This window comes from Mirounga leonina, unplaced genomic scaffold (assembly GCF_011800145.1).
Source record: "Mirounga leonina isolate KUSES-001 unplaced genomic scaffold, KU_Mleo_1.0 Mir_154, whole genome shotgun sequence".
NCBI lineage: Eukaryota > Metazoa > Chordata > Mammalia > Carnivora > Phocidae > Mirounga > Mirounga leonina.
The window spans coordinates 43,601,399-43,623,078 of NW_023270389.1; the positions used below are offsets into that span (position 1 = coordinate 43,601,399).

The 21,680-nt window shown below is 53.4% G+C and overlaps 1 protein-coding gene across 2 annotated transcripts in view; it reads right to left on the reverse strand.

Moving 5' to 3' along the window:
- The window catches only part of NCF2 (neutrophil cytosolic factor 2), a 29,959-nt gene extending 8,575 nt beyond the window's left edge, over positions 1-21,384 (reverse strand). The window contains exons 1-10 of one of the 2 annotated variants that reach the window (XM_035010622.1): positions 20,956-21,384; positions 18,824-18,906; positions 12,131-12,239; positions 7,659-7,793; positions 6,898-7,005; positions 5,727-5,786; positions 4,376-4,419; positions 2,808-2,949; positions 2,509-2,577; positions 1,466-1,541 (exon numbers count right to left, since the gene is read on the reverse strand). In XM_035010622.1, the coding sequence (XP_034866513.1) occupies positions 1,466-1,541; positions 2,509-2,577; positions 2,808-2,949; positions 4,376-4,419; positions 5,727-5,786; positions 6,898-7,005; positions 7,659-7,793; positions 12,131-12,239; positions 18,824-18,906; positions 20,956-21,129 (1,000 nt within the window). In that variant the 5' untranslated portion in view covers positions 21,130-21,384. The remainder of the gene's footprint in view (positions 1-1,465; positions 1,542-2,508; positions 2,578-2,807; positions 2,950-4,375; positions 4,420-5,726; positions 5,787-6,897; positions 7,006-7,658; positions 7,794-12,130; positions 12,240-18,823; positions 18,907-20,955) is intronic. The other variant, XM_035010621.1, reaches the window with a different exon arrangement.
- Positions 21,385-21,680: the final 296 nt, after the last annotated feature.

Genomic DNA, 21,680 nt, shown 5'->3' on the forward strand with positions numbered 1-21,680 from the left:
CATACAGGCAAGTATCAAAGGACCATCACACCCCAGCAGTGCATGGGGTGAGCAGGGACCCCAAAGTCCAGCTAAACCAGTGGGCTCTGAGCAATGAAAGCAAGGAGTGCCAGATGAACCAGGGGCCACAAGCAGCAATGTTAGAACCACTTATTTTTCCCTTGTCCTTTATTTTTGTGCATGTTTCCTAATGTGCATAATATATTAATATGACCGTATGCACCTAATTTACATAAGAGAAGTCTGCATAAAGATACTCACTATAGAGGGTGCACAATGGTCACTGATCTCATTCCCAGCTAATCATTAGAATCACTTGGAAGGTTTTTTTCTAGAAATACAGATTCTGAGGCCCAATTCCAATCCTGAAGAATCAGAAGCAAAGGCCTAGGAATCTATATTCATAAAATTTTCCTAGGTTAATATGTGATCCTTGATGGGCCCCTAGACAGAAAAAGTAAAAACAAAGCTATCAAGGATGTTTTGAGGGGTAATTGGAGAAATGTGAATATGAAATATACACTCTATAATATTATATTAACGTTCAATGTCCTAGATGTAACCACTGTGTTGTGGTTATGCGGGAGAATAGGAGATAATGCTCAAGTGTAGGGCAAAGGGTCATGAATCTGTAACTTCCTTTCAAGTGGCTCAGAGGGGAGGGAGGGGGAGCAGGGCAAGTCCTTGGTACAAAATGTTAACAGTTGGTGAATTTAGGTGAAAGGTATTCTGGCATTTATTGTACTACAGTTTCAACTTTCAATCTGTAGGTTTGACAGTTTTCAAAATAAAAATGGAAGTGTGGGGAGCATCCCAAAGGGTTCTGGTGATCTGGGAAGCCTAACAATCATGGATCTAGGATCTGGACAAACCACCTCTTCAATGCATCTCTACCGAGCACTTATCCAGAATCAGCTTAAACTGCATTCGTGACCAAAAACCCCTTACTTCCCAAGGCAACCCTCTCCAGACATCAGGAGAATGTCCTTTGACATCTGCCCTCGGTTCGTGGTCTATCCCTCGGGGCTCTGCAGAGCAGGTTCGTTTCCAGATAGAGCTCCTTGGACATTTGAAAAGAGCCACTCTGTCCCCCTCTGAGGTAAGCGTGTGCAGTGACTTCAACCTTTCTTCCCGGGACATGGTTTCCGTACCTCATGATGGAGGGGTCTGGTGACTACTTGAGTTGGAACACTCACTGCCCCCCCCCAGAAACCAGCTACATTTACCCACGCCCCGTGGGTGTTCTGGAGTAGGTAGGGAGAAAGAGCATCTATTTCCTATGTTTTGGGTGGGTGGGTGTTGCAAGAGAGAGGGGCCCTGGGGCTGTGGGCTCATAAGCTGAGCGGCATGCTGGGAGGAGAAGAAACCAGAATCTCCTGGAAAGCTGGGAGAGCAATGCTCTGTGAGGAAGCAGCCGGGAGCTTTCCTGCACCCAGGCCAAGGGTGTTGTTCCAGGGACACCAACCGGGTGGCAACTGGGGCCTTCCAGGAGCACTGGAACTGGGAGGAGCTGGGATATCAGACTCTGGGGAGGCTTCCTCCTGGAGGTGACAGAGATGGTGAGAGCCTTCATTCAGACAAAGTTTTTAAGCAAGAGTGGGGGAGGGGGGGCCCCATGGAAAGGAGCCAGGGGAAATTGGCTTCCTAAAAGTTGGAGTGGTGGCAACATTCAGGGGAGACTAAGGAAAGTGCTGGTTAAAGGGGAGGCAGGGTTGGCCTGGTGGGAACAAATCACAGTAGAAACAAGAACCCTAAGCCCCACCTAAAAGGCCCTTGCTGCCTAACCACCCCTTTTAGCCACATTGGAAGTCTGCTGGAGCTGAGGGAGGACGCTGAGTCTTGTCTCAGCTCACCCTCTCACTCCACATCCTGCCCCTTCAAAGGAAAAAGTCCACCTCTCATTGGTATGGCATTTAAAACATTTCAAGTCATCTGGGTAGAGCAACTCGGAGCAGGGAGGGCCAAGCCCCCCGAGGACAGCTGGTTGCCCAGGGTCCGGAGAGACAGGTCAGACGCCGCCAGTCCTCTGCACGGCAGCTCGGGTCCAACAAAGACCACCGGCAGAAGGGCCGGCCTCCGAGGAGTGAGGACGGGGCCTACTCTGATTCCAGGCTCTAAAGCGGACTTCTCTTTGTTAATGGCACGTCACCAGCCAACACACTGACTGTTCTTCTAGGTGAAGAGGACATTTCCGGGAAGACCTAACCTTCCTATACTACAGGCTTTGGGTCCCAAGTCATCCCTGACCAGGGGGAATCAGAGAGATGGGGTGGGTGGGCCCAACAGGTCCCTCGGACGCCTCCACTCTGCACATCTGGGGGCTCTCCTTCCTCCCCAGGTTCAGTTTGGCTCTGGGCGGCTGGTGCCAACCCCAGGTGGACTCAGGACTAGTGTCCCTCCCGCACTCCCGCACCTTTTCCACACAGCCCTTCCCCCCCTCTACGGAGAGGCCTGTCTGTGGTGGGACAGAGGAGGGCGGGAAGGGGTCAGGCCTCGGCACCACGTTACCTGGGGCTGCTGCTGAGCTTGGATCCGCAGCTCCACCGGCTCAAGGTAGTTGCAGGGAACGAGCCCCTTCTGCGGCGCAGCATCACGGGGTCAGAAAGGCAAAGACAGAGTTGCGCTCATCAGGCCCCGGCGGACCCCTACCACCCAATGGCCCAGGGACGTGGGGGAGGGATGGCCGCACAGACGAAGGGGGGCAGCTGGTCTGCGAAAGAGGCGGCAGGTGCTGCTCCTCAGAAAGCTTTGCCGTTTGCTGCCAGGATCCCGTGGCCGAAACCCCCACCGCCTGGTCCTCTGAATACCTGCCCGTTGAATAAGACTGTTGCCCAGTTATCGTTGCCCTTCTTCAAGACGAAGACGATGTTCCCTGGCATGACCTGCAGCTCCTCTGGCGTCTCAGGCACAAACCCAAACAGCACACGGTGAGCTTCCCCTTCCAGAGCCCTGCGGGGGATAGACGCGAGAGTCCGACCTCTCTCTGGCCTGGACCGCGTCCCGCCCGTGGCACCGCGGGACAAGCGACGGTGGCCCGGGGACCAGGCCCTGCTCCGGCACCCTCCAGCTTGGCGTCTAGCTGCCTCGGGGACCTGAGCGACACCAGGCAGGAAGCTGCGCGTGAACATGCTCCATAACCACGCAGGCCGCGGGACAGGAAGGAAGGACAGAAGCACACGAGACACCCAGGCCGTGCCCTCCAGCCCTCGCTTCCCGTCTCAGGAGGAAGCTTCCTGGCTGTGCGGGGCCAGCCTTCAAGTCTGGGCTGGGGTGGGGCTGGGGGCATCGGGCTCGTGTGGCAAGGGGAACACACAGGGGGGAGGGGGGGGGGCCGGCTCCCGGGGCGGGGAGGGGGGGGGGGGGGGGGGGGGGCCAAGTCACCTGGGGGTGGGCGCGCAGCCGGAGTCCAGCTGTGGGGAGTGGGGGGATGTGTAAAGGGGTCCTGAGGCCAGCCAGCTGTGGGACATGTCATTGTCCCTTCACCGTTTCCTCCAGACCTACTTTGCCCTTGGAGGCTCTGGCGTGCTGTGCTGTCTGTGCCTCCTTGGAATGTGTGGCTTCAGGGCTGCCTGAGGCACCTCTCTGGCCCGGGGATGGGGGGCAGGGGGGGCGGGCAGCTCCCTCTCACCCCGGCTCTGTCCCCTTCCCCTCAGCCCTGCTCTCTGTTTCCAAACAACGGGCTATTTGCGTGGGGGAGACAGACTCCTCCAGCAAAGCAGAGTTAGCAATGAGCTCATCAGCCCCCTCATTTTTATAGTTGCTGTGGTACTTTTTTCATTTTTTAAAAAAAACCTTCTGTATTGGGTGGGGGATCCGGGCTTGCTTCCTTGCTTAGAAGAAATTCTTAAGAAAGCTGCATGTTGTGTCATTCCTGGCTTCCCATCTTCTATAAGAATGGTTTCCTTTGCTTGACTTGTTCCTCTCACTTCTCCAGAGACCATGTGTCCAGAGGGAGTGAAAAACGCCCCCTCGGGAAAGGACACACCGTCTAGCTTCCCACTTTGCTCACCCGGCTCCAGAAAGCTCTGGCCTCCCCCTCTTCTGAAGAGGCTACAGTCAGGGCGAAACTGTGCTCCAGCCTCTGGTCAGAGGGGCGATGTTCCACGGACAGCGCTGCCCTTCAGAGGTGACCACCATGTGTGGGTGGCTGTGCACGGGGACCTGGGGACCCCGGTGATCAATCCTCCCATAGTCAAGACTCCCATCCCCCCTCCATCACTCCACTCTAACCTTGAAAACAGGGAGAGCCCACCCACGAGGCTACATTCCCCTGGACTCAGCCCCTGACCCCAGCTTCATCTTCTTCACCCCCATTATTGCCATAGTTCAGGCTTGGAGTTTGGATATTCTGCATCCTGCCCTAAATCGAACTTACCTGAAGATCTCCGGGGTTTTGGGTCTGGGTGGAGGTTCAGCGGCCTATTGAACATTCGGGAGGAATGAAGGGAAGGAGTGGGGGAGAGAACAGAATGTTAATGGTAATGTGAGCTTCTCCCAGACCCGAAAATCAAAGGATGCCTGTCAAGCTCCATGGGAACATTGTGGTCTTCGAGGGAGAGGGCACCTCGCACCCTGACTACCTGCTGGAAAATAACCCCTCCCACCAGCTCCCTGGGGCCAGGTGTCACTGGCACAGCAATTCATCTTGAGCCAGTCCTGGTGTCTGGAGAATTTTCGCTGTCACAGAGCCACATGGCATCACGAGGGTGCTTTTGACCTGGAGCGCTGTCCCTTTCCTAGGACAGTTTCCAAAAGCTCTGTTCTATAATTAATGTCTGCTGTATCACGTGACACTTGTGGGTATTTAAAACCCACTCAACGTCCCCTGACCAGGCAGAAATCTCCTTTCAGTGTGTTCCCTGCTCTACACGAATGTCATGGAGTCCACTGATCTGGGCTGCTTCCGCCTTTTGGAGTCTCCGGCTGCTCTGAGGCCCCGAGGGGGGTGGGGGCGTCCTCCCCAAGGGTTTTCTTCAGCTTCATCGTGAAGACACAAAGCAAAGGATCCTGAATCTCTCCATCCTCCTTGACTCCCCTCACCCTCCAGAGCCCGCCGTCGGTCCCATTCTGGGCCAGCGGCCGTCACTGCCCCTAGGGGGCTGTGGGCGCTGCTCTGGGCAGCCTGGAGGGGGTGCCACGCTCACAAGCCCCTCGCCAGCACGGCCAGCGCGTGCACAACGGCGCTCGGATTTTCCTCAGCCTGGCTTACCTTCTTCCCCTCACAAGGAGGGAAATGGCTTCACGTTTCTAGACCTACTGTCACCCAGTCTGCCTGGAAGCGTCTCTCTGAGCCCAGGCCGGGCAGAGCAACGGCTCACTGGGGGCACCCATCGTGTTCCCAAGGGGATCCCCTGCACGTGGGCAGGCCCCACGGAGGCCTCATCCAAACGCCTTCCATAGCTTGTGTTCCAGGTTCCTGAGAGACTAGGCCAGGCTTCAGGAGAGACCGTCCGTCAACAGAAGCAGAGGAATGAAGACTGGCATTTTGGGGGAAGCAGGAGGGTTGGTTTCTGGGAACTGGAGGTTAAGCCTAAAACTGCGTTTTTCTCCCAACAGTCGTGGAACCTTTGACCCAGAATGGCCAGGCAGACACCGTCAGCAGCCCCGAGAAGTCAGCTGAAGGAGCCCTTAAAATGAGGCAGCTCAGCACAAATACTCTCCCCAGCTGGGTGATTCCAGAGAGCTCTGGAGACCTGGCTCCGGGGAGGAGGACAGGACTGCCTCACCTGTGGCTGCAGAGGGGCAAACCCCGAGAAACTGTCCTGATCCACCACAGATGCCACCACCTGAAAGGGAGAAGGGAGCATGTGAGGTCTCTGCCGGCCCTCCTTCCCCATGCTTCCTGGCCTTCCCCACGATCCCCCCCTTCCTCGCACCCTGGATCCATTCTGACAGGAGCGCGTCCCAGGGTGGACAGTGGCTGAGGGATGGATTGCTGAGCCTCCGGGTTAGAAGTTCCAGGAACTCAAGAAACCAGTACCTGCCCAGCCCTGCTGCTAACCTGGCAGGCTCTCTCTCTTTTTGTCCCTTTTTTTTTTTTTAGAGAGGAAGACAGATGGGGGTAGGGGCAGAAGGAGAGAGAGAGAGAGAGAGAATCCTAAGCAGGCTCCACCTCCATGCCCAGTGCAGAGCCCGACACGAGGCTCGATCTCACACCCCTGAGATCAGGACCTGAGCTGAAATCAAGAGTCAGACGCTTAACGGTCCGAGCCACCAAGGCGCCCCCGTACTTTATTGCTTTTTGTGGTCATGTCACTGTATGGCTACATCACGTGTTTATCCACTCATCCACTGATGGGCTTTGGGGTGTTTCCCAGGGGAAAACCCCAGCCTGCCCACAGCTCTTGAACTCTGCTGTTCTGCCAGCCACCCAGTCAGTGGGCAGCGTTAGCCCTACGGATGTGTCAAAGTCAAGGGCAGTTTTGGAAAGGGGCTGCAGGCTCATGCTGGATCATCCCCGAGAGGACTTAAGACCTGGATTTAAAGGAGTCCAGTTTACAAAGGAGTCTAATCAGAGGGCTGTGGCAGTGGGGCTAGAAAGAGCAGCAGGCCAGGAGAATGCTGTGCCCGTCCGTTTCTCTAACATGTTTTCTCCCCATTTACTGAGTGCCCCGTAGCTGTGCTTTCTCCCCACTGGCTCAGCATCCGCGACTAACCCCGTGGCTCTCACCCAGGGTCAGGCAGGAAGGGAGGAGCGAGAGGAGCCAGAGACAAGAAGCTAGCAGCGTTTGCCCACCCCTCAGCAAGGGCTCCTCGGTGCCAACAGTCCCAGGCTGCCATCCCAGGGCAGCACCGCAAGGGGGGGGCGGTGGTCCCATCCCAGGAGTTGGTCCCCACCCTGGTCCACACAGGGCCCACACCATAGGAGCCTCCGGGGAAGCTGAAGGAGCTACTTACTGTCGCCTTGCCCAGGTAATCCTTCTTGGCCAGCTGAGCCACTTGCCTCTCGTTTGGCCGAAACAGCCTGCCCACAGGGATCACCACTGGCTCATACAGCTTCTGTTTCTGTAACACAGAGGGCACGGCGTTTTCTTATCTGCAAAACAGGGGTCATGATGCGCGTCCCGCCTCCCTCTCTGAATGGATGCAAAGGTTCACTGAGATGACCTCACAAAAGCAGGTTTCTACATGTGCAAAGACTGCACTTGTGATTATTTCTGAGGGTCTAAGGTGGGAACACTTGGTTTCAATATCGCCTTACCCTGGGGCTGTGTGGACATCTGTCCCTGTTATTCCCTAGGGGGCTGCCCCTCCCCCTCTCCACGTGGCTCGGGCGGGGCAGGCAATCAGCACAGGTTACACCATGACCACGAGGTGGCCGGGGTCCAAGCAAGGCCCGTGATGGTGCCACCCTGGGGCTGGCGGCGAGGACTCTGAGGTGGGCAAGCAGGCACAGCCTCTGCCCCCTCCCCCGCCACCCGTGCTGGGATCCAGCCTCCGGTCCCCTGCTCCCCGCACCCCCCCCCAGCGCCACCGCAGAGGCCCCCGGACTCAGCAATGTCAGACTCAAGATCCGAACATGGAACTATACCCCAGGATCGGTGTTGCCCAGAGTTCGGAGAAAGTACAAGCACCACGTCCACCGTTTCTCAATCCACCAAAATAAAGAGAACTCCAGTGGGGACCCTCTGGCCGCCCCACGTCATCAGTGCACTTACCCAAACACATTCCATGGCTTTGTCAATTTTAGTATGTCTCGGCTCAGACTTCATTCTCATAGCCAAAGCTAAGTGTTCTTCTGCCTGTTTCCACTCCTCCTTCTTGGCATACATGAAAGCAACATTATATAACACCTAGAAAAGCACAGGCCACAACACAAAACTTGAGGCTGCTCCAGATCTAGGCACCAGGGAAGAGCTCACCTGTCTGCTCCTGGAACGTTGCCCGCTGACATCCCTCCCTTCCTCAGCTTTCCCGGGAAGATCTCAAATGTAACACCATCAATCGCGCTACCAAGTTATGCCCAGCACACGGACGGTGTTAGGAAAACATCACGTGATGCAGAAATCCAACATCATGTGCGTTATTCTTTCAACAACCCAATAGGTCAGGAGGGGACCAAAACTCTTGTGTTGGCTGCCACCGAGCCTCGGCTGAAAGACCGGACAGGTGCAGGGTCGGGGGAGAGAAGGTTCCAGATGCCTCAGCCTTCACCAGCAGCCGCAGCAGAACCCTGCCTGGAGTGTGGTTACAGGTAACGAGACTGTGGTAACAGGAGGAAACTCTGCGGGCCGAGGTGCAGTGAAGCTAGGAAGGGACTCGGCACAAACCCAGGCCAGCGCTTCCCCGGGGACAAGCGAGAACAGCCCATTCATCAAGAATCACGATTTCCCAGGTCTCGAGTTGGGTGGTAGGTTCATGAGCGTCCGCTTTATCATTATGCCTTACAACGTATTCAGAGAATCAAATAATCTTTTGGATGCATCGGCAAGATAAAAAAACACACACACACAAGAAAACGACTTGACTAAGTGAAGTAAAAAGATTCTCAAGCAGAGATGGGAAGGCAATGGCAAGCGGAAGAAGATCAGGATGACAGCTAACGAAAAGGGTTTACTTTCCTCCTTTCTCACGACAGTGCAGGGGCCCCAGCACCCTGTGCGGAGGATGAGCTGAACAGCCAGGAGCTGCTGCAAGCTTTTCTCAGATGTAAGTTATAAGACTCACAGCCTGATACCCCGGGCGCGTGGGGCTGCTTCTCCAGAACCTCAGAGAAGAGATACAGTTGGTCAGCTGAGGCCTAGTAGGGAAGGGGGTTGTTGGCCTTCTCTCCCCCGTGGAGGCTGTGCAGTGCAGGGGTGAAGGGCACGGGGACCCCTAATAGGTGGCCTCAGCTTCACTGTAAAATGGTGGCAGGAACCGTTGCCTGCTTCCAGATTGTTCCAAGAAATAAATGAGATAATTCATGGGCGCCTGGGTGGCTCAGATGGTTAAGCGTCTGCCTTCAGCTCAGGTCATGATCCCGGGGTCCTGGGATCGAGTCCCGCATCGGGCTCCCTGCTCCTTGGGAGCCTGCTTCTCCCTCTGCCTCTCTCTCTCTCTGTCTGTCTCTCATGAATAAATAAATAAAATTAAAAAAAAATGAGATAATTCATATCAAGCACCAAGTTGGGGTTTGCTTGGCACAGGGTGGGTATTCAACACGTATTTACTAGAACCACGACTGCTACTTGCCGCACCGTGTTGGGGCTTGCTGGGCGGCTGAGCAAAGAAGGGCTTTCATCCCCCAAGGGCCGCCTGCATGGTTTCAGGGCAGACTTTTGCAGAAGAAAGCCATCTGGGGACGCTTTGTGTTTATAATCTAAGGGCTAAAACTATGAAGGACGGTGTGCTTCTGGAAATCGGTGCTGCCTGTTGGAGGGGGTGTCACTGTCGTTCTCGTTGTCTTCCTCATCCTCGTCCTCACCGAGGCCGCCCACTGACCACCTATTATGGGCCACTTTATCTGCATGATCTCTAGCCCCCACCCCCACCAGGTGAGCTGAGGCCTCGCTTCTGTGCTTCCATGGTGTTTCCATTGCAGTTCTCTTGTCCTGACCTCGCCACCTCACATTACCCGTGACCGTGAGCTTCTGGGTGCTGACACCTTGTCTTGTGGACCCCTGGACCTCTGCTGCCTGACATCATAAAATACACGGAGTTATTAAAGAGTGTGTGTGAGGTAAGTCCTCAGCCCTTCTTTACAGATGATGAGGAGTCTGAGGCTCAGAAATGACATATAACTCACCTAGGATCACACAACTGCTAAGTGTTTGGCTGGGATTTGATCCCTGTCTGCCTGATTCTGAAGTCTCTGCTGTTGTGGCAGCTGGCTTCCAAGATGGCCCCCAGTGATTCTCACTTCTTGGCCCTCACCCCCCTGTTCCCTCCCACATCCAATGGAGCTGACATGGATAGCCAATAGGATGTTATGGAAATGAGGGGCCGTGGCATTTGAGGTTAAGTTATAAAACACCTTGGTCGTCCATATTACTTTTTTTTGGATCATTATATTCTCTGGGGAGGCCAGCTGCCATGTCCTGACAAGACTCAGAGAGTATCATGGAGACCTTCATGTGGCAAAGAATGGAGCCCTCCGGCCAACAAGTAACACTACCTTGCCAGACCCATAAATCATCTTAGAAGTAGACCCCCCAGCCCCAGTCAAGCTTTCAGATGATGGCAGCCCTGGCCGACATCTTGAGTGCAAGCCCTTGAGAGCCTGTGAGCCAGGAACCCCCCAGCTAAGCCACTTTTGGATTCCTGACCCCAGAATATGTGAGATAATAAATGGTATTATTTTAAGCCACTGCATTTTAGAGTAATTTGGTATTCAACAATGGATAACCGATACACTTCTCCTCTATTACAATAGTCTGCCACCTACATCCGCAATTTGGTTCAGGGCCCCAGCCAGATAAAAAGAACAGTTTATTAAGGCAAGTACAGACATGTGGCAGGACTGTGTTTCCATGGAGTGAGTTAGTGGCTGGTGCTGGGTGATGGCATGGGAGCAAGCCCAGAAGCAGAGGTCTAGATTCCCTTCCCAGGCTGTTTCTGAGCCTTTTGCGTGCATGCTTGGTCGGCCCGGCCCAGCCCTGGCCACGTGCGCAGGAAGGAAGGAGAACTCAGGTCCTTAAACATTCTTATTGGGTTCTCTGCTCCCTTCTCTTAAGACCTTTCCCCACAACAGGCTTTTGTGACTCCAAGACTGGAAAAGCCTAAGACTCTTCAAAAAGGATGGTGTGATTTCTCAGAGGCCAGGGCTGTACCCTAGTGGGAAGGAGGGGTGGCGTTATATGTAGAAAAATGACTGAGAGTCTCATGTGGAGTAAGGGCCTTAGACCGTGAAAACCCCAGCTTCACCTGCAGAGAGGCCCAGAAAGCCAGTATTTCCTGTCCCCGGGTCAGTTCAACTCCAACCATAGGGGAAATTTCTCCCATGGGATTCTGCTTGGTTGCCAATGTTTTATGATCCTTTTTCTAGAGCTACTTGGTCCCCACAACCCTTTAGTCTGTGTAAGTGGTTCTCACTGTGGGGTGGGGGTGACTGGCAATGTCTGGAAATATTATAGGTTGTCATGTGGCTGGGGGGTTGCTACGGGCATCTGGGGTGCATAGAACAGTCCCCTACACCAACAAGTTATCTGGCCCAGCATGTCAGTAGCGGTACGGTCGAGAAACCTCTCTCTAGAAGCTGGCCAAATGTCAACCAGTCCCCTGAAATTCCCAGAGCCTCATTTCCCGGACAGTGGGAAGTGAAGCAAGTTGCTAGCCTGCTGCAGGGTGGATGGGGGCCCTTGTCCCCAGGGGCCTGGGCAGCGGTGGACTCTATTATTAGCCCTGAGCAACCCTGGGAACGCTTGGCTGTCTCCTGCCTGAGAAACTAAAGCAAGGGGACCTTTTTATCAGCAATTCTTCTAAATAAAGATCCATGATATTTGCAGGGCTTTTCATTTTTCAAGCTAGTGGTGTATATTTGGAGTTTAGGAGGGGGGAATGGGGAGTGTTGGTTGGAAAAAGCCCACAGGCCTGTGAAGTCAGCGCCGGTCATGTTTCTCCCTTTTGGTAATAGAGAAAGTCAGTTATCCTTCTATGGATACCTTCCCTAAATGTGTGCTTTGAGCTGTTCTTTGAGCTAGGGAGGACAGATTGGTGCCAAATTATCCTCACTCTTTCTTTGGGTATCAACCAAGCACACGAAGCCATGAATAACAAAGAGCGTGGTCTGTAACTCAGGAACTGAGCAGGGTTACTGCGGGTCTGGCATGGATGGTGAACCCATGATTTTGGATTTGTTAGTATAATGCTGAGCAAAGAGCTTGTCAACTGGAATTATGCAAATCATTATGAATACTTTCACAGGCCAGCACAGTCGGGTCTAGCCTCCCTTCAGAGGGCCCAGCAGGCTCATTTCCAAGCGGTCCTTTGAGCCCTACATTAATAAAATGCAGGCCCCAGGAACTGGAGACTCTGGAATGAGCCTGTAGTTATTGATCTGAGTCTTTTCTTAAGGGGAACTCTGAGTCCTGAGGCACAGGAGCCTTTTCCAAGCTCCCAGAGGTGTCAGCAGATCGCTGTGCATCCGAACGGTCAGCTGTCCCCTCAGCCTCCGTGCGCTCCCGCCCGGGGCTAGGCCCTTCCTCCTTACCTCACAGGCAAACAGCTTGAACTGTAGCCCCAGGATCTTGTAGTCTATCAGCTGGTTCCCTCGAAGCTGAGTCAAGGCCTCTTTAAGGTCTTTAATAGCTGCATCATATCTGCAGGACAGAGGGCGATGAGACCACAGGCCAGGGCAGAGAGGCGCAAACGTGGGATAGAATGTGCTTCCCTTCCCCGACCTGTCTTACTGAGACAAGAAGCCTTCTGATCCCTTTTGGCCTGCTCTGGCTCTTTGCCAAGGCTGAGCCCCAGTACTCTACTGTACTCCGTGTGAGCGGCACCCTGGGCGGGGGGCGTGTATCCCAGCACCCCTGGGGTTCCCCCCCAGACTCAGGCCATCATGGGTACTTTCTGTGGACAGCATCCAACTCCTACCTTTCTGACTTCACTTCCCAGTAGAGCCCTCGTCCTCTCCTGAGAGCTCCCAGCAGAGCCAGCGCCTGCTGCCCCCAAGCCCCTGGGGAGCGATTTGGAACACTGCTCACTCCTTGCTCCCCACCGTCAGGCCACGCTCGCCTGACCCAGCTCCGGGGAACCCTTCCAGAGCCGAGGACGGCACCCTCCTTCCCGGAGCTTTCTCTTTCGGCTTCTTCTTTTTCTTTTTCTTTTTTTTTTTTTTAAGATTTTATTTATTTATTTGAGAGAGAAAGAATGAGAGGCAGAAAGCATGAGAGGGGGCAGGGTCAGAGGGAGAAGCAGACTCCCTGCCGAGCAGGGAGCCCGATGCGGGACTCGATCCTGGGACTCCAGGATCATGACCTGAGCCGAAGGCAGTCGCTTAACCAACTGAGCCACCCAGGCGCCCCTCCTTCGGCTTCTTTTGAGTCCAACTCAGCTCTTGGTTTCATGGTCTTCTTCGCCTCCTCCCCCGCCCTCCCTCTGCACACACTTTGCAAAACAGAGAAAGAAACCACCAATTAAGCCGGATGGCATCTCTAACACTGCTCCTGGCACTGCCCTTTTGCTTTGCTGGATTGGCATTGTGCCGGCTAGGGCAAGGTGTGCAGGGCTGCTGTCGCTGGCTTCGTGACACACATGGGGCCGGCCACGTCAGTCGGGATGCGGGCAGGACCTGGGCCAGGTCTCCTGGACCCGCCCTTGACCTCCACAGAGGCCCTGGCGGGAGGGAGCCGCTGCTGGGCTGCAGGGGTTGGGACACTCGAAAATCAAGCCGCCCCCACCTCCTCAGCTCCCTGGCACAGCAGGAACAAATTTCGCTGTCTGGCCATGGTTCCACCTGGGCCACAGAAACGAAGGTGCCGAGGCCACTGGCTGACCTAGAGCTGCCGCATGCAGCTTCTCTTGGAGGCAAGCCTGGAATTTGGACACGGGCTGGCGGTGCACGCCTGCACCCCAGGACAGGGGGCCGAGGGAAGGGGACCAGATCCACCAGCTCTGCTCTTCACCGGGAGACCCTGGCAAAGTACTTTCCTGGCCTCAGGTCCCATGTCAATAACAGGAGCGTATCGCGTTCGAGGAGCCGATAATAGGAGGCAGTCGCTAGTATGTAGTCCCAGATCTAATTTCTGGAGTCAAAACCCCTGGACCTGAGTCCTAGCTCTGCCACGTCCGATCTGGTGACAGAGAGAAAGTTACTGAATTTGTCTGAGTCTGTTTCTTCATCTTTACAACTAGAGAGTAAATGGTAGCACATGCCTCCTGGGGCTGTAAGAACTAAGTGAGACAAAGCGTCCAGGTGCTCAGAACCGTGCTTGGCACACACAGTAATTTTTTTTTTTTATTATTATTATTATTATTATTATTTTAGCTCTAAAATTCTGGCAACTAAATTCATACACCAATCATTTATTACGTGCATAACACCCTACAGTGAATTAGGTATTATCCAGAGATAAAACCCCACAGTCGTCGCAGCTGGAAGCGCGATCTCAACGGGCTGACCAGCAGGGTGGGCTGGCCTGACCGTCCTGAGAACGCGTGCCCAGGGCGGCTGGGGCAGAACCTAGCTATTCTGTCATCATTGCTGTGAAGTCAGTTGCTTTAGCAGGGATGGGAGAAGACAGGCTGGATCTGAAACAGGAGAGTGGCTTTCTCTAACCACGTCCTTGTTGTTAAGACAGCTGATTGTAGAACCTGTTAAGAGCACGCGGGCCACTCCTTAAGGAGCAAGAAACACGTCAAATCATTTACCTGCGCTTACAGACACTGCCGACAAGGGGGAGAGAGTAGGCATCCCCGTTTCTCCTTTCTAAGCTGGGAGATTGGGTGACTGGCTCCAGTTCACAGAGCCCAGAAGGACAGGCAGACGGAAACGCAGGTGTCCCGTTCCTCGGGCAGATGCAATTTCCACTGTGTTCCGCCGCCTGCCCGGGAGGTAGCCGAAGGTCCCCAGAGGCCAGGCGCGGAGCACGGTCAGCATTCACCCTCACATGTGACCTCCTCCCTGGCCAGCTGGCCGGGCAGGTGAATTTTAGCTATGAAGTCACACTGACTGTGTCTACCTGGTAATGAGCCAGCCCAACAAAATCCTCAGAATTTTCCCCTCCATCAGGTTCTAAAGATCTGGACCCCTGGGAGGGAGAGAGAAAGAGTTGACGAATTATTCAAAGTGCTCACTTTGTGTTAAGAAACGGGGTGGGGGGGCCCCTGCTAAATGTCTGATTTAAAGCATTGCCCTGACCGCCTTCTGCCCCCTCCCTTGTTTACCTGGAGCTGCACCCCCGGGGCATCGGCTTTGACACACAGCTCTGCTCCCCATTGTACCGGCTCTGAATAAGCTCAGTGGCAGCCCCCGCCACCCTCCAGCCCTTCTCCGAAAGTTCTCTGCGGTGGCATTTGGAGCCCAGAGTCCCCTAGGAGGCCGGGATGCTGGCAGCTTCCTGCCGGGTTCTGCTGGGCGGGGGTGGGAGTGCTTTCTTCACATACCATGCCCCCCGCCCCCGTGACACTCCCCCCCCCCACACACCTCCTGGGGCCCCTGGCTGCCCTGGACCCAGAGCTCCCATTCCTCCAGGTTGGGGCTCTGAGCCCCAGAGGGTGTATAATCCCCATCTTTGCAGTACTCCCTGTAGAGGTTTCTCAGTAACCGCTGCTGTTCCGGATTGTTCCTGCCCTACCAGCGCCCCTGCAGTCCAGAATCCTGCCGTGCACGAGCCTGTGTCCAGGACACTAGAGACTTCTAGCAAGCTGAAGGAAGTCAAAATGTCAGACCCCTCCAAGACGGGCCTGGGGCTCAGGCCCTTTGCTGTTGCAAAGACAGCAGAGAGAGGCTTTGCTGTGTTGCCTCGGTGGGCCAGGTCCGTCTAAAGGGTTTGCCGTTCCTATCCTGGCCCTAAGACTCCTAAGGCCCAGAATCGGAACCGCCACCACGTAGAGCTCCCTTCCCCTTCCAAAGGACAAGGCTGGGTCAGACAGGTGAGAGTCCGTCTTAGTCAGCACTGAGGCCCCACCTGCCTTCTCAGAAATGCACCCAGACTTTGTCCTGTGGAACTTCACAATGACGGGAGGGCCGCACAACAACACGTGAAAGCGGGGGCAAACTGAGAGGAAAAGCACGCATCACATCATCACCCTAAACAAGCCCCATTGCGATCCGGAGGGATTCCTAGCCCCCTCATTAAGAAGTAATCTTCCTACGTCCCCACGGCACTTATTTCAAAATAATCTCTCCTAGCACTTGCCCCTTTCTGCCTTGCACGATAGTTCCTAGCATTCGTGACCTGTTTCCCCCTTTTAATTTGTAAGTTCCTTAAAGTAGAGGGTGTATTTTGCTTGTTTTTGTTTAATTTGTTTAATTAATTCAATAAGCATTTATTAACTACTAGATTAGACACAGAAATATAAGAGTGAATAAGTAAAGATTTCTTCTCTAAAGAAACAGAGTAGTCAAGGAGACAAATATGTAAGTCAACACCTGTCACAGAGTAGACGTATTATTTTAAAAGGCACAGAAGAGAGTGGTTGCCGCCCTAGGGCAAATGCATGGGAGATGACTGAGCGGGTAGTCAGCTGCTGGACCACATAGGAACAGCCCAGGGAACTTTATCCTATAGTCCTGGGATCCACTGGAAGTTCTTAAGCGGATCACATTTATTATTTTTTTAAAGAAGATCACTCTGGAATAAGGTAAGACTGGGGGCTGGAAAAGCAGTTTGGAAGTGATTTCAATAGTGCTGGTGAAAAGGAGGGTCTCAACCAGGGCAGGGCTGGTGGAGAAAAATGGGTGGATTTAAGAATATGAGAGGTCAACTTGACAAGGTTTGGGAAAAGAGACAATCTGGGTTGATCCCAGGGAGAGATTTAGCAGCTGGCTGGCTACACGTGGGGGTCAATGCTATGGGAGAGGGTGAGATCCCTCAGGGCTCACGTATGGATTTTCAGTGGACACTGAACCCCCTGAAATTGTATGTAGAAGGATGTATGTGCATGTGTGTGCTCTTCTGGAAGGACAGCCCATACATTTTGCCATTAAACCACCACTGCTGGGGTGCCTGGATGGCTCAGTCCGTGAAGTGTCTGACTCCTCTCTTGATTTTGGCTCAGGTCATGATCTCAGGGTCCTGGGATCGAGCCCCGAGTCGAGCTCTGCATTCAGTGGGAAGTCTGCTTGAGATCCTCTCTCTCCCTCTGCCCCTCCCCTTCTTGCACACGTGCTCACTCTTCCTCTCTCTCAAATAAATAAAATAAGTCTGAAAAAAACCCCCCAAAAACCTAACCACTGCTGTTGTGACTAAAGGGGAAAAGAAAGAGCAGAGCCTTGGGAGATGGGGACACAAATGCGTATGGATGAGCAAGAGACAAAGAGGCAGTTCAGAGTCGAGAAGGGTGCCTCATTTATATTATTCCCTCAATAGACAGTTGCTGAGTTGAAGATGAGCTTCGGTAGATTTTTCTCTCAGATTTAACTATTATCAACCACAATCCAATTGAATCCTAGGTCTCATTCCTAGACCTTTCTAAGATCTGTCTGCTTCGCTCAAAATCTGAGCCTTTCAGGTTCTGGGATTTGTGGGCATTTTTGTGTAGAAATGTCTTCTGGGAGCCTTCCCTCTTCGTCAGTTGTCTCCCCTCATCACAGGCTGTTAGAGCTAACTAACTAAAGGATGACCTTAGAGCTTGTCTTTTGAGGTTTAAGATCAGCTGGAGGATTGGTGCTCAGGCTTCCCTGCATATTCCATCCATCTGGAGAATGTAAGGATGAGGGAAGGGGGAAGGAGAAGGAGACTAACGTTAAGAAGGGAGAGAGAGGCAGGACGCCATCAAAAGGTAAATGCTTGTATATAGCTTTCCTCCATCCCTGGCTTTCTCTCCCTTAGATAGCCTCTGTGTCTGTGGGTTTTCTCTGGGAAGACTTCACTCCTGCCCTTCCTCATTCAGGTGATTGCATCTACATCCTGCAAGTCCTCTGAGCTTCTTGTGGTTCTCCCTAGCAACAGCTGAGCTCAGCAGCTTTCCAGGCTGTTTCTGACTAGACCCTGGGATCCAAGCCTCTCAGGATTGCACAGGATGAGAGTCCTGTCCCTCCCCAGTGTGTGGATGTTCTCTGCCATCTCCCCTCTGCCCCATCAACGCCCCGCCTCACCTGCTGCTCATGCTCTCTCTCTCTCTCTCTCTCTCACACACACACACCACGCCACCCACACCATGCCCCCACCACCATTTTCACTGTTTGAAAGTTTTTCTTTAGGCTGAGCCAAATTCTCCTTCCCTAGAACTTGTGCCCACTAATGGAACCTTTTCTACAAAGGGAAGTTTGCCATCCCCTAAGGCATTTTAAATCAATGCTTAGAATATTTTTCCTTTGTTATTTGTATGTCTCTTTTGGGGGGTATTCTGGGGGAGGGGCGAGGAGTGGGAATTGAGATTAACTTTCATTTTCTATTTCTTTGGTTTTTTTTTTTACTAATGATTTCATGTTGACTGTGAACACACCAGAAAATACAGATCGGCTGATGGAGGAGAATTGAAATCCCTATAACATCACCACCCGGAAAGAACTACTGGCAACGTTTTGGCCTGTGGCCTTCCAGACCAATCTGTGAAACAGAAATGGGATTGTGTTATACACACAGTTTTGAAATCTGTGTTTTAAATTTAACATCTGCTATGAACTTTTTTCCATATTAATACATATGCCACTTATTTATCTGGATTGGTATATCCTCAACATAGAATGTTAATAAGTTGTAGTCTCATTCTGGTGGCTAAATTATATTTCACCGAATGGATTAAAGCAGCCTTTTGAAAACACATCCTGTGGGAATGAAGGACGGTCTTGATGTGGTTTCCTGCTAATCCTCATAGGGTGATAGCTCCCTCCCTCCCAGCAGAAGACCCTCACGGTGTTCCCTTGATGGCCAAAATGTTGACAACCGGCACTGCCCAAGCTATGACCCCTCAGGGATGCTGGGGGGGGCGCCACACCAGCTGAAGGGAAGGCCTGTGGTGGTTCCGTAGGCTCCCTGTGTGCTATGACCCTGCTAATTTCTAACTGGGTGGCAGGTCTGCCTTCCCTCCCTCCTTCCCTGGGGAGGGCTTCTGCCTCGTGCTGACTTATTGCATAACCCACCCCCCCACCCCCCACCCCCGCCCAGGAAGGTCAGTCACACTTCCCAACAGAAGCTGGAAAGATAGTTCACAAACACCAAGCCTAGCAGCAGCAAGACCCCGTTCCGGACTTCTCTGCAAACTTCCCCGGCTTGCTCAAGGCTGGACCGCTTACTTCTCCATGTGGTAATAGAGCATCCCTCTTTGGAAGTAGGCCACCGCCAAGTGCTTGTCTCGGTTAATGCTTTTAGTGAAGGCCTGTGGAGAGAAGAAGGGTCCAGACGTGGTCCAGGAGCCAGGCAGTGAGGAAGGCGAGATGAGCCCAGAGGGAGAGGCAAGAAGGGGTACGAGAAGGATCAGTGTCTTGAAGGTGACAAGAGCCTTAGAGGTCAGGCGCCTCTGTAAGAGGGAGGTGTTAGTATCTGCCTTTCAAGATTACTGACCGGATTAAAATAATCAAAGTAACGAAACAGGAAAACCAATAAAATGCTAGGGGCGCCTGGGTGGCTCAGTCGTTAAGCGTCTGCCTTCGGCTCAGGTCATGATTCCAGGTCCTGGGATCGAGCCCCGCATTGGGCTCCCTGCTCAGCGGGAAGCCTGCTCCTCCCTCTCCCTCTCCCCCTGCTTGTGTCCCCTCTCTCGCTGTCTCTCTCTCTGTCAAATAAATAAAATCTTAAAAAAAAAAAAATTAAAATGCTATATACAGTATTATATCGATTTAGTAAATAAATATCATGCAATTAGAAAAATAACCAGAACGCATATAAAATGCTGGGAGTAAGGCCTGATGCAGGGAACCAAAGAAAGGCGCAGTGACTGAGAGCCAGAAGCAGAGGAACGTGAGGACAAATCTCTCACAGCTCGAGGGAGGCGACAGCAAAGCTGTGCCCAGACTGGCTGCCATGCTTGGCCCATCTCTCCTTCCCGACAGTGTGCACTCGGTCTCCAGCAGCCCCTGGAATCTGGGGTGCTATTCGCTCAGCCTTTGGGGGGAGGTGGGGACTGCGGCCCTCCTCCTGCCAGACGTGAGGCCCTCGCCTGCTCCCATCTGCCCACCCTGGGGCCTGACATGGACCACCTGCTTGGACCGTATTCTAAGTGGCTTCTCTCTTCTGTCTTTGCTCACTGGCTGGTCACGGCCACGGCCAGGATGCTGGCGAGTCAGTCATCTGTCCACACCCCCTTGCGAAGACTGGCAGTCGAGGGGGGAAATAAGAACTGACATCTACACAGTGGCGTGAAGTGACACAGCATCTACTAGTTGGTGCCTCACTTCACCCTCACGATGTTTGCCCCCCTCAGGAAACTGAGGCCCACAAGTCTTCATGACTTGCTAGAGACCCAGGTCCAGAGACAGGCAGAGCTGCGATCTGATCCTCCATCTTCTGCTCCCAAACTCCAAACCCTGTCCGGCTTACCCTTGCCCAGCCAAAAAGTGATCACGGAGAGGGCTCAGCCCCATACTAGGGACTATGAGAGAGAGAAAATATTTGAAAGAGATGCCGAGACACCCCACAGTGTGCCCTTGGCAGACATCATTAATCAATCACGGTATGATTTCCTTGTGCCAGCCGAAGAATCCTAAAAAAAGTGCCCTGCCTGATTGATCCGCATTGTCCCATGAGAGGAAACCTATATTTCTTAAGTGCCTCCTCTTGATCACTAGGGCAGGCAAAGCTCACACATATGAAATTTCCCTGAAAGCCCAAAAAGGGGCTTTCTTTCTTTTTTTTTTTTTAAAGATTTTATTTATTTGACAGAGAGAGACACAGCGAGAGAGGGAACACAAGCAGGGGGAGTGGGAGAGGGAGAAGCAGGCTTCCTGCGGAGCAGGGAGCCCAATGCGGGGCTCCATCCCAAGACCCTGGAATCATGACCTGAGCTGAAGGCAGACACTTAACGACTGACCCACCCATGCGCCCCCAAAAAGGGGCTTTCTAATAGGTGTGCAGCAGTGAGATGGAGATCCTGTAGCCAGCAGGAGTTCAGAGAAGAAAGCATAACGAGGGGAGTCTTCATAAAGGTGCTAAAGAATGATTCCAGAATGATTTGAATTGAATGGATGGAGAAGAAAAGAGCACATGGTTCCCAGCCAATGGCCCGAGAACCACCTGGGGAGCTTGTAAAAACTGAGGGCTGCTCAGGCCCCTCCCCAAGCCGATTCAATCAGGATCCCTGGGGGTGGGGCCCGGGCAACTTTTATTCTTTGAATGCTCGGGAGAGGTTTCTAAAGCACAGCCTGGGTGGAGACCCACTAATGACCAAAGCATAGAGGAGGAGGCTCCAGGGAGAGGCACCTCCACTCACCTTCTCCGCCTCAGGCATGTTTCCCAGGATTGTGTGCATGCAGCCGATGTTGAAGCAAATCCTGGAGTGGGGGTCCTGGACCGCAGTGAAGGCATCCAGGGCTTCCTTCCAGTCCTTCTTGTCGGCTGCCAGCACCCCTTCATTCCAGAGGCTGATGGCCTCGGCCAGGGACATGGTCAGGCGCACGCTTGGGGGCCGGGAGGCTGCCAGGACCCAGGGGGAGGGCGAGCAAGTGTCTCCCTCGGCAGGGCTGTGCCCAGATGGGCCTGCACTTTCCAAGCGTGGTGCTCAGAGTGGGGTCCAACTTCCCTTAAGATAACTTCTCAGTGTTGCAAAGGCTCAGGAAATGTCCCCACCTTTTGGCAACTGACGCACAACCCTACCGTGAGAGAGAAAAGGAAAGAGACAGAGAGGGCAGGCGGCTGGGGGGCGGAGTGTGGGAGGAGGAAGTACATCAGATGCTGCCTGGATGGGTCACTTCCCCAAAACGCTTCTGCTCTGTCACCCCGCTGTCCTCTGACTTCCACCCCACCCCACCCCCCGCTTCGGGGCAGCTTTTGGTCAGGTCTCTGCCCCTCAGGTCTCAGCAGGTGGATGCGCCTTCTTGGGCCTCCATTTCCACACCCTCATTAAGTGATGGTGTTGGAGGAGAGGCTAGTTCTTTCCAGTCTTACATGAACTCCCTGCTCACTTTCTCATTACCTCATAGACTATCTGGATGGAAA